Here is a 12338-nt window from a genome sequence, read left to right as displayed (position 1 = left end):
AGATTTTGTTCATTTTCATGGTTTCCTCATTTCTGTTGAAATTGTCCACATGCTTGTGGATTTCAATGGCTTCTCTGTGTAGCCTGACATGGTGGTTGTTAGAGTGGTCCAGAATTTCCGTGTGACCACCGACGACAATTCCTAAAATCCTCTCTTATAGCATGTCATATTTTTAAAAATGTTATGGTTAAAATTTAAAATAATTCTAAAAAAATCAGTAGATCGGTTAATTGTTTTGAAACTAGGCAGGCCTAGTTTCAAATGGGGTTTCAAATGGGGTCTACAACAGAGGTAGGTTTAATGACTGAGCCTTTAAAGTTTTGGCTAACTTTCCAGTAAACAAAATGAGGGGTCAGATGAAAACGGACCCAAAAAACGGCCTTTTGGCCCGAATGCACATGACTAATACCAAAGAGTCTGACACCTACATATAATGCAGCTTTTTAGAAGGTCCTCAGAAGAATGATTCTGCTTTGACCAAGATCCATACACGTGGCACATAAAGAACCCGGGGGTTACATAGATCAAAGCAGCCTTTTGATAATCTGGCATCCTTTAGATGTGGTGGAATGCAATGTATGTCTTTCCTACTTATCATGGTCCATGCTAGCTGGGCAAGATGGTACCCACAAAACATAGGAAAGCACTAAGTTTGGGAAGACTGCATTATGCTTATGAAATTACTATTCCATTCTTCCCCTCCTCTAGGCCAAATTTATTGAGGGGAACGGGTAAATATTCTTTCCTGGGACACGGTCATGAATTTCACATAGAGACCCAAAGAGAGTTCCTTCCCACCGTAATATATTAAACATTTATTTTATAAATAAACTGAATTTAAAAGTTCTTCGGTCACAGCCGAATGCTCTCTTCTTGATGTGAAATCAACAGTTTAGCCAATCCTTCACATTCCAGTGTGGAGAGTTTTCATTTCATGCACAAACTTAAATTGCTTCACACCAACACACTGATATCCTCCATCAACCAATTAGTCAATTTAGATCTATGCCTTTCCTTACCAGAACATAAAAATACTTCAATCAGTATCTATATCTATATAAATTTTCTGTGCATAATGAGTACCTTAAAAACAAAAGAACCAATGAATGAAAGCACACCAAATTTGGCAACAAAACGTCTCACAACACAAGGAGTGGCCATCACTCAAAAATGTATGATTTTGTCATTTGGAAGTTGTAGTTGCTGGGATTTATAGTTCACCTACAATTAAAGACCATTCTGAACTCCATCAACGATGAAATTGAACCAAACTTGGCACACAGAACTCCCATGACCAACAGAAAATACTGGAAGGGTTTGGTGGGCATTGACCTTGAGTTTGGGAGTTGTAATTCACCTACATCCAGAGAGCATTGTGGACTCAAACAATGATGGATTTGGATCAAACTTGGCACAAGCACTCAATGCGCCCAAATATGAACACAGATGGACCTTGACATTTGGGAGTTGTAGTCACTGGGATTCACAGTTCACATACAATCAAAGAGCATTCTGGACCCCACGAACGGAGAATCGGGGCAAACTTCCCACACAGAACCCCCATGACCAACAGAAAATACTTAAGGCCACCCAATCCAACTTCCTTCATCAGGGCAAGAAAACGTAAACCAAGTCCTCCTGACAAAGAGCCATCCAGCCATCGATATAGATAGATAGATAGGTAGATATGATTCACACACAGAGAGATATAGTATAGATTTGAAAGGGACCCCTAAAGAAGGACAATGATATGTTGAATGTTCCAGAGTAGGCAAACCAGACACTCTCCACATCAACACTGACCAAAAAACAGCAAGAAATAGTGTTTACCCACAACCATAAAGAAATTACATGTATTAGAAATCAACACTATACTGGGCCACAGCAACGCGTGGCAGGGGACAGCTAGTACAACAATAAAAAGTAGACTTTGCAAAATAGAGATCACCAGTCAAATATAATTTCCTTTCCTGAAGTGATGCCAAGACTAGACAATAATAATATTTCAACTACTGACATCTTGTTGTCTTTAACGTTTCCTAAAAATACCTTGATTCAGCAGATATGGCAAGTCCAAAGAACATCCAAGGAACATTAAGATATTAAAGAGTTTACTAGACACGTGACCCAAATATTGAGTAAGCCTCCCATGAAACTGACAGGCATCTCACTCCCTTATCTTCCAGAACACAGACATCAAACGATCCAACCTTTTCTAAAATTGTATTATGTTCACGTGACTCTTACACATAGTTTTATAATAGCTACTCCCACCTATTGCAGTTACTCCCTAGACAAGAAAACATTCCATACGACATCATTAATGATCCATTCCTGAACTACAGGTATCATTATCTCTCAACACAAATGGGACACCTTCTAATCTCTTCCAGGATTGTCCCATGTGTAGGAAGTAAGAAGAGCAGAAAACACTCCGTTCTGGATTTCTTCATAAACTAAATCAGCTATAGTTTACAGCCTCAAATGTTGGAAATCGCAACCTTCCAAGCCTTTACTATTTATTTGTTAATGTATATATTTGCTATCCTGTATTGTATGTATATGTTGATTTGCCTGTTCGACTGACCTCTTTGGTGTGGGAGGGGCTACAGAGATGAGATTGTACTGAGCATGTTTGCGAATAACCAAAATATGTTATTTTTCAAAGAAGACTTTTTTTTGTTTCTGAGTGCATATTCTAAACTAAGAGGTTTCAAGAGAGAATATATGTTTTGGGCAACTGCAACTTCAACTCCAAAGAAATATTTTTAAAATTCTGCTAGCCAAATATAATTTTTATGCAGTGGCATGTCTTTGTCCCTGGCAGTTCAAAGACATGGTTTATCAGTTTAACTTCTGAGTTACCTGTATTCTGCTACATGAATGCTTGTGAACATCACTTGTTCAAAGGGTCGACTTCTAACAAGGTCATGCCTTTTCTTGACTAGTGGTTTTCAAAAGGTGGTCTCCAGATTTTCATGGAGATTCACCTTTGCCAAAAGGATATGACATCATTTTTCTGTTTCAAAAAGGTTATGAATGCAATTTTTCCCCAAAATCAAATCACTAGGGGCTTCTAAATATAACCCATCATGGGGTAAAAGGCATGAACTGAAGGACATGCTGTCATATGTTGAGCCTGAGAAAGACGAGTTTTTTGAGATGGAAGAACAAATAGGGTCCCTGCAATAATTATGCTGCCTGAGAGAATTTGGGAAGCCATAGTTCCAAAAATAACGTCAACAAGCTTTGATCATATGTAGTCGCCAGCTGTGACAGAGAGCCCTATTTTTTGAGGAGGTGGCAGATAAGCATCTACTCACAAATTACACCCATGCCACTCTTTATATATTTTGGGTTGTTGCAGGTTTTTTGGGGGGGCTATATGGCCATGTTCTAGAGGCATTTTCTCCTGACGTTTCGCCTGTATCTATGGCAAGCATCCTCGCAGGTAGTGAGGTCTGTTGGAACTAAGAAAAAGGGTTTATATATCTGTGGAATGACCAGGGTGGGACAAAGAACTCTTGTCTCTTGGAGCCAGGTGTGAATGTTTCAACTGACCACCTTGATTAGCATTTGATGGCCTGGCAGTTGTTTGGTGTGGCTTGTTAGTGCCTGGGGCAATCTTTTCTTGAGATGTGATTAGCTGTCCCAAATTGTTTCCTCTCTGTTGTTTTGCTGTTGTAATTTTAGAGTTTTTAATACTAGTAGCCAGATTTCATTTTCATGGTTTCCTCCTTTCTGTTGAAATTGTCCACATGAGCCCAAACTTCACCACTTCACTTTATTTTTTCACTTCACTTTATTTCTTAATTAGTCGCTCTCCACCAAGGTGCTCCAAGCGACTTACAATCTAAAATAGCATTTACACAATATAAAAACATTTAACATAAAAACATTCAACAGTGACTATTTGGCAAATTAGGTCTGATTACTTAAATGCACAACCAAACAGCCAAGTCTTAAGTGCCTTTACAAAAGGTCGCAACTCCGACATTGCTCTAATGTATGGAGGCAAAGAGTTCCACAGAATTGGAGCATAGGTCGAAAAAGCTCTACGCCTTGTAGCTTCCAGGTGTACCTCCCAAGGGCCTGGTATATATAGGAGATTTTCCTGGGTGGATCGAGGTGACCACTGATGGAGAAAACACGAATCAAGGAACATGAAAGGTATTGCAGACTACTTCAACCAGAGAAGTCATCCATAGCAGAGCACCTGATGAAACAACCTGGACACAGCATATTATTTGAGAACACAGAAATGCTGGACCACTCTCACAACCACCATGTCGGACTACACAGAAAAGCCATTGAAATCCATAAGCATGACAATTTCAACAGAAAGGTGGAAACCATGAAAATGAACAAAATCTGGCTACCAGTATTTTAAAAAAAAAACTCTAAAATTACAACAGCAAAACAACAGAGAGGAAACAATCTGGGACAGCTAATGACCTCTCAACAAAAGATTGCCCCAGGCACTGCCAGGCCATCAAATGCTAATCAAGGTGGTCAGTTGAAACGTTCACATCTAGCTCCAACAAACAAGAGTTCTTTGTCCCACCCTGGTCATTCCACAGATATATAAACCCTTTTTCGTAGTTCCAACAGACCTCACTACCTTTGAGGATGCTTGCCATAGATGCAGGGGAAACGTCAGGAGAAAATGCCTCTAGAACATTGCCATATAGCCCAAAAAAACCTACAACAACCCAGTGATTCCGGCCATGGAAACCTTCGACAATACATTTATATATTTTGGCACAAACCCTCAAAGATCACAGGACCTCTGTCCAAAAGATAAAGCTGCAAACCAAAACGAGGAGAAACAGAAAAGGGAATGTGACTGTCAATGCAGATGGAGCCTCCAATGTATCTCTTCCTTCAGGCTCTGACAGCCCATTTGAAGTCTGAACACTCAACCCCCTTCTCATGTCTAACTTTAGCTTCAGGTCATACCACACGGCAATGTCACATTTAAAGTTGCACGGAAATTTTACCACTGATGTACAATGGAAAAGTGCAGTTTGCATTGACTGCCTGTGACAAATCACCCAGGCCAGTTTGGGTGGCTACAGAAACCACAAAGGAAATGTCTCTGATGAATCAGATCCCTTGTACCAGAACACAATCTGTAACAACTCCCTTCCAATGACTAATAATAATGGAATAATCTTAAATGTATATCTAAAAGTTATCTGAGACATCAATGGTAATTTTTGGATTTGAAGAAACAACTAGTAGATACTAGCCGTCCCCTGCCATGCGTTGCTGTGGCCCAGTCTGTGTATATGTGTTTTGTGTGTGTGTATATATTTGTGTATATGTGTGTTTTCATATATATATGTTGTTTTGCGCATGCATTGTAATTTTTTTTTATTTTTTTGGCTTTTTAAGCCCCTTCTGCTGTGTTTTTCAGTGTGTTTATGAGTGATGGTCACTCGTTATTTATCATTTATTTATTTACGGCATTTCTATGCCGCCCTTCTCACCCCGAAGGGTTATACAAGTTCTATTTTCATACAATATATTATATTATTAGCATAGTACAATATCAGTATTATATATATTATTGATAATATTATAATGTAATACAATATAGTAATAATAATAAAATGATACTATAATTATATGTTTTATATTAAATGTAATATTACTAATAATATTACAGTACAATGTTATAGTACAATGTTTCTCAACCTTCCTAATGCCACGACCTCTTAACACAGTTCCTCATGTTGTGATGACCCCCAAACATACCATTATTTTGCTTCTTCATAACTGTAATTTTGCTCCAGTTATGAATGGTAATGCAATTATCTGATAAGCAGGATGTATTTTCACTGGACAAAATTTGGCACAAATTCCCGATATGCCCAAATTTGAATAGTGGTGGGATTGGGAGGAGTTGGAGTTGTTGGGATTTATAGTTCACCTACAATCTGAACCCCACCAATGATGGAATTGAACCAAACTTGGCACACAAAACTTCCATGGCCAACAGAAAACACTGGAAGGGTTTAGTGAGCATTGACCTTGAGTTTGAAGTTGTAGTTCAACTACATCCAGAGAGCACTGTGGACTCAAACAATGATGGATCTGGACCAAACTTGGCACAAATACTCAATATGCCCAAATGTGAACACTAGTGGAGTTTGGGGAAAATAGACCTTGACATTTGGGAGTTGTAGTTGCTGGGATTTATAGTTCACCTACAATCAAAGAGTATTCTGAACCTCAACAACAATTGAATTGGGCCAAACTTCCCACACAGAGCCCCCATGACCAACAGAAAATTCCTGATGGTCTTTGGCGACCCCCTTAGGGGTCCCGACCCCCCAGTTGAGAACCACTGTTATAGTACAATGTAATATATAATATTAATATTGTTATGATAATAATAATAATAATATATTGCATTTACATTTTACTTGTAAGCCGCTCTGAGTCCCCTTCAGGGTGAGAAGGGCGGCATATAAATGTCGTAAATAAATAATAAATAATAATAAAGATATTACTATATTGCACTATACCACTATATTGTACTATTATGTAATGTAAATATATAATTATAATATTGTATTACTATTACTAGTATTATATTGTATTACATTATAATATTATAAATATTATATGTATATACAATATACTATATTGTATTATTAGTAAAGACAAGATGGCCTGAGAGGTGCATCGTGTCCAAATTTGGTGTCAATTCACCCAGTGGTTTTTGAGTTATGTTAATCCACAAACGAACATTACATTTTTATTTATATAGATAGATAAATCTATATAAATAAAATGTGTTCAAGGACAGATTTTCTTTAGATCCGATTATTCACAACTGCATGACGAATAACAAGAGTGCTATTAATCAAACAGTACACATAAATTGTAAATGTAAGTAATCTCTATCATGACTAGTACAGAATAGGTTCCCCACTCCATTCACACATCAAAATTATCATGACTGGAAACAGTCACTGAAGATGTTCAATGTATTGTCGAAGGCTTTCATGGCTGGAATCACTAGGTTCTTGTGGGTTTTTTCGGGTTATAGAGCCATGTTCTAGAGGCATTTCTCCTGACGCTTCGCCTGCATCTATGGAAAGCATCCTCACTACCTCTGAGGATGCTTGCCATAGATGCAGGCGAAGCGTCAGGAGAAATGCCTCTAGAACATGGCTCTATAGCCCGAAAAAACCCACAAGAACCTAGTCACTGAAGAGCTCATGCGCAAGACCGTTTCCAAATACTGGCACCATGTGCCACCCTCTCTCTATATCATGTCAAACACACTAAGAGTCAAAACTCTAAAGGTTTTTTCCCCTGCAGAATACTTCCTCTATAACACTTCAGGTCACTGAAATACAGGAAGAGGAGGAGTGGTTCTGAAATGCCACACATGCGCAGGAAAATCCCATATGTGCAATTTTCACAGACACCACAAAGAAGAAAGAGAGCACTAACATATAAACTGCTCCAGATTGTTGGAGCTGTTTGCAATTTATGGTGTAGATTTCCAAGTATGTAGTAGCTTTGTGCTGAATGTATTCCTGTGTGGAAAGAGTTACCTGAACCATAGATGGAACGGCATTCCTAGAGAGGTCATAAATCAAGTGTATAGAGCAAATGGACGCAGAGTCGTGTGTCCTACGTCATACATCACTCTGGAATGGAGGAGGTGTGGACTAGTACTTATAACAGAATGTTTGTGTGTTCTCGATGATATGATTGGACGGGATGGAAGCAAGTTTTACGATGTGCTGAGTGTTAAGTAGCTTCTAATGTATATAGCTGTAAATAAAGTAGTTTATAGCCTAAGGTGGCTGTGATCGATCTGTTTCCTGCCTTGCTGTGCGGCCAATGCCACCGACACAGATCTCATGCAAAACCACAACCAAAAGTTGAAGAATAGGCTGCCTTACTTTGCGGTACTTCTTCCTGGCAAGATAGCCTCGCGAGTAGGACTGGAGGACCACGGTGGCTGCTCGTGTACGACGGTATCGCGTGCGGGCAGCATACATGCGCCGGAATTTCTGGATAATGGTGGCAGCTTTGGTTCTCCGAAGAAACTTGGCAAGGCTGATCAAGAAAAGTTCGGGGGCAAAAACACATTGTTTATACTCTCTCCAGAGCAGTTTCATGCTCTTGTTCTAATACTGCTCTCTATGAAAAGTTGCAGTTCAATTGAAACATCTTACACTTAGCTCCAGAAGTTACTTTCTTAAAACTAAAACTTCCAGATTCTCCCAACCAGTCATCTACTGCCTACAGACTTTTATTTATTTATTTACGATATTTATATGCCGTCCTTCTCACCCTGAAGGGGACTCAGAGCGGCTCACAAGATATATATAATATAATATAATATTATTAGCATAGTACAATATCAGTATTAAATAATCCTATATTGTACTATACCATTATGTTGTAACATTATTAGTAATATTACATGTAATATAAATATATAACTATATTAGTATTAATAGTATTATATTGTATTACATGATAATATTACTTGTGGGAGTTGGAAATCTAAAATGTAGCATTCCCAAGTTCTGCACAAATCTCAGTGACTGTAGTCCTTTGAGAAACCCAATGGCATTAGATACATCTTTCTACGATTACCATAAATAAACCAAAACCTTATTTATTTGGAAGTAAATACTGTAACGTCCAATGGGCATGAAGTTTATCAAGCTGCTGGTAAGGTCAATTTAGCTCAATGAATAAGAAAATGAACATCCTTGGAATTAAATGTTGTCCATAGACACCTCCAAGGTCATGACTGCATAGAGCACCGTTACTTTCCTGTAGAAGTGGTACCTATTGACCTACTCACATTTGCATGTTTTCAGACTGCTAGGTTGGCAAAAGCTGGGGCTGACAGTGGGAGCTCACCCTACTCCCTGGATTTGAACTGCCAACCTTTCAGTCAGCAAGTTCAGCAGTTCAGAGGTTTAATGGGGTAAGATGAATGATCTCAAGGACATGCTGTCATATGCTGAGCCTGGGAAAGGAGGGTTTTTTGAGATGGGGAAACAAATAGACGTCCCTGCAATAATTATGCTGTCTGAGAGAGTTTAGGCAGCTATAGTTCCAAAAATAATGTTTTGGAACTAACCAACCTTTTGGTCAGCAAGTTCAGCAGTTCAACAATTTAACCCGCTGCGCCACCAGGGGGCACTGCGGACTTACCACTTGACAATTCCTTCAGTGGGTCTACTCTATGTTAGGCCTTCAATTTAATCCTTGGTATACTAGAGGACAGGCATCACATGGCCTTCCATATGCTGTCAGACTCCGACTCCCAGTAGCCCTAGCCAGTACAACCAAGGAGAGAAATGCTGGGAGCTGGAACCCAAGGACACCTGGAAGACTCCCATCCTGGTTTATGGTATACAAATTTTGGTCTTGTCGATACAGAAAAACCTGGCTGTAGGCTTGCCTGCTCTATTTCAAGCCCTCCCTAATGAGATTAAAGCCCATTTTCCCCAGGGGTCCAGCTTACCATCGTGCCTGGTATCCTCGGACGTATCTTTGAACCGTGATGGCCGCTTTGCGCATACGCAGGTACTTCTTCCTCAGCAGCCACCCCCGGATGGTCTTCTGGATGCGGATGCAAGCCGCTCTGAGTTTGTCCGCCCTTATTTTCTCCAGGTAAGCCACCTGGCCAGCCCGGAAAAATATTTTGGTCTTCCCAAACTGGTATTTATCCTTGTCCTATTTTCAGAGGAAACATACAAACAGTGTCAGGGTGAGAAGAAAGAAGGGTAGAGAAGGAAGAAAGGAAAGAAGGGAGGGAGGGAGGAAGGAAGAAGAGAAGGAGGGAGAGAAAGAGGGAAAGAAGGAGGGAAGGAACGAAAGAAAGGTAGAGAAAGAAGGAGAGAACGAAATAAAAAAGTGAAAGAGGGAAGGAAGGAGAGAAGGAACGAAAAAGAGAAAGAGGGAGGGAAGGAAGGGAAGAGACAAGGAAGAATGGAACCAAAGAACAAAGGAAACGAGAAAGAAACAGGTAGAGAAGGAAGAAAGAAGAAGGGAAAGAAAAAGAGGGAAGGAAAGAGGTGGGGACGGAAGGAGAGAAAGAAAGAAGGAGAGAAAGAGGGAGGGAAGGAAGGAGAGAAAGAAAGAAGGAGAGAAAGAGGGAGGGAAGGAAGGAAAGAAAGAAAGGAGAGAAAGAGGAAGGGGGGAAGGAAGGAGAGAAAGAAAGAAAGAAAGAAAGGAGAGAAAGAGGGAGGGAAGGAAGGAGAGAAAGAAAGAAGGAGAGAAAGAGGGAGGGATGGAAGGAGAGAAAGAAAGGAGAGAAAGAGGGAGGGAAGGAAGGAGAGAAAGAAAGAAGGAGAGAAAGAGGGAGGGAAGGAAGGAGAGAAAGAAAGAAGAAGAGAAAGAGGGAGGGAATGTTGGCCACAGCAACGCGTGGCAGGTACAGCTAGTTGTTGTTGTTGTTATTTTTATTATTATTATTTATTACAACAACAACCCAGTGATTCCGGGCATGAAAGCCTTCAGCAATAAAGGGAAGGTTCTTGCAACTCGGAAGATTTTTAATGACCAAGATCCTACCAACATCTTTTTCGATTTCAGCAAATTTTAGATATCAAACCGAGGTCCAGTACCAGAATCAGCTTCTCCAAGACGTTTTTACAGGTCTGTTTTCTGTCACTGAGAACATCCTTCTGCTTCATCAGGACGCGATAGCGGCTGAAGAACTCCTGATACGTCCACCTGGTTTAAGAATCAACACCGCATTAGCCAGCAGGAAATCTCCTTCTGTATCAATAACATTCCAGCAAATATGCTGATACCACTTATGGGCTCACCTTGAGGGAAAACCAGCCGCACTGATTCGGATGGTTTCCAACACACCGCAAGCTCTGAGCTGCTGCACGGTCCGTTTTTCATCAAACCTATGGACGACAGGTGTCTCTCATTAGCAAACTCTGGGAAGGGCAGAATATAAATGTTTCAAATAATAATAAATAATAGTGTTCCCTAACACATATAACATAAGAACTTTTTTAAGCAAAGGGAAATTGGGAAAATAAGGACAGCTTTTTAAATAACGAGAAGATTGTTACTTTAGATACGTAGCTATGTATTAAGTGGGTTAACAAATATTCCAAATTGTGTGTAACAGGAAATCAAAATACAGAAAGTACCTTCCTCACATAGATACTTCCAAGATTGTTTTTGTTGTAGTAGAGTCTGTTGGCAATGCTGCAACTGGTAGTAGGAGTGGTAGAGGAGGGAAACGAGGCACCCGGGTGTTAGATGAGGAACAGCAAAGGAAGAGGATCTGGGAGATACTTATGTCACCCACTGATGAAGAATCCTTCGAGGGTTTCTCCGAGAGTGAAATGAGTGAGGAGGAGGAAGGAGATTCAGATGGGAATAGAGGCATTAAGAGGATTACTCGAGAGCAGGAATCAGACGAGGAGCGTCAGAGAAAGAAGATCCGGGACATACTTACTGCTCCCACAGAGGAAGAGGATTTCATGGGTTTTTCAGGGAATTATGGTCTGGGAGTGATGGGGATGAAAAGGAACCACTGGATTGGACCAGGGTACAGGAAGTTCAGAATGTGTGTACTCAACCAACGTCCAGGGACACTTGTGCGGGGTTTTCTGGTGGCGGGGATTGGCAATCTGGTGATACTGTGGATTCATGGGGAGACCTAAGTCTTGACAAGAGGTGGAAGAGTTGGAGGGATGGGCGTTGGCGCTCAGCTGTGGAAGCTAAGCCAGCTGAGAGTGATGAGGATGGGGAGGAGGGCAGCTCATCATCGGATGATGAGCTGTAAGATAAATGAAGGCACTGGAATGATAGAACGTTGCAGAAGGCAAAGTGTTGGTTTTGTGCCTTGGGTTCTGTCACTGCCGCTTTCCTGTTGGGCTTGGGTCCTGGATCTGCAGGTTGCTGTTTGCTTCGTGTACTGACCGGCTTGGATTTCCCCTCTCCTTGACTTCAGACTGTTTCCGACGACGTCGCTGCCTTCTGGACTTTGGAACTTTCAACTGGGATTCCTTCGACTTTGGACTGCTACTGGACGACGGTTTCTCTTCACGGCTCTTTGTTTGCTTGTTTTCTTTGAACTGTGTGAGTTTGGTGCGTTTTGCAAGAACTCTTGTTTAATCCAGATTTTTTGCCAGTTTAATCCAGTCCAAGTCAAATGCCAAGATAAAAGTTCACCAAAGAGCAGTCCAAAGAAACAAGCTCGTAATATGAAGGTTCTCACACTGCTGCTCGAGGTGGCAGATCAAGAGAACCGAGAGCCTTAGCCCCGCCTACGGGATATATATACTCAAAGGAGAGTGGGTGGGGTCGAGGCCAGGGAA

General features: G+C 40.6%; 1 protein-coding gene across 4 annotated transcripts in view; it reads right to left on the bottom strand.

The window, feature by feature from the left end:
- The window catches only part of MYO5A (myosin VA), a 158258-nt gene that overhangs the window by 44840 nt on the left and 101080 nt on the right, over positions 1 to 12338 (bottom strand). For all 4 annotated transcript variants that reach the window (XM_067471328.1, XM_067471329.1, XM_067471326.1 and 1 more), the window contains exons 17-20: positions 10824 to 10910; positions 10620 to 10728; positions 9515 to 9726; positions 7929 to 8085 (exon numbers count right to left, since the gene is read on the bottom strand). In XM_067471328.1, coding sequence (XP_067327429.1) covers positions 7929 to 8085; positions 9515 to 9726; positions 10620 to 10728; positions 10824 to 10910 — 565 coding nt within the window. The remainder of the gene's footprint in view (positions 1 to 7928; positions 8086 to 9514; positions 9727 to 10619; positions 10729 to 10823; positions 10911 to 12338) is intronic.

The sequence above is a fragment of the Anolis sagrei genome, chromosome 9 (assembly GCF_037176765.1).
Source record: "Anolis sagrei isolate rAnoSag1 chromosome 9, rAnoSag1.mat, whole genome shotgun sequence".
Lineage (NCBI taxonomy): Eukaryota > Metazoa > Chordata > Lepidosauria > Squamata > Dactyloidae > Anolis > Anolis sagrei.
The sequence above is the reverse complement of the archived record's forward strand: the minus strand, read 5'-3'. Positions and strand labels throughout refer to the sequence as shown.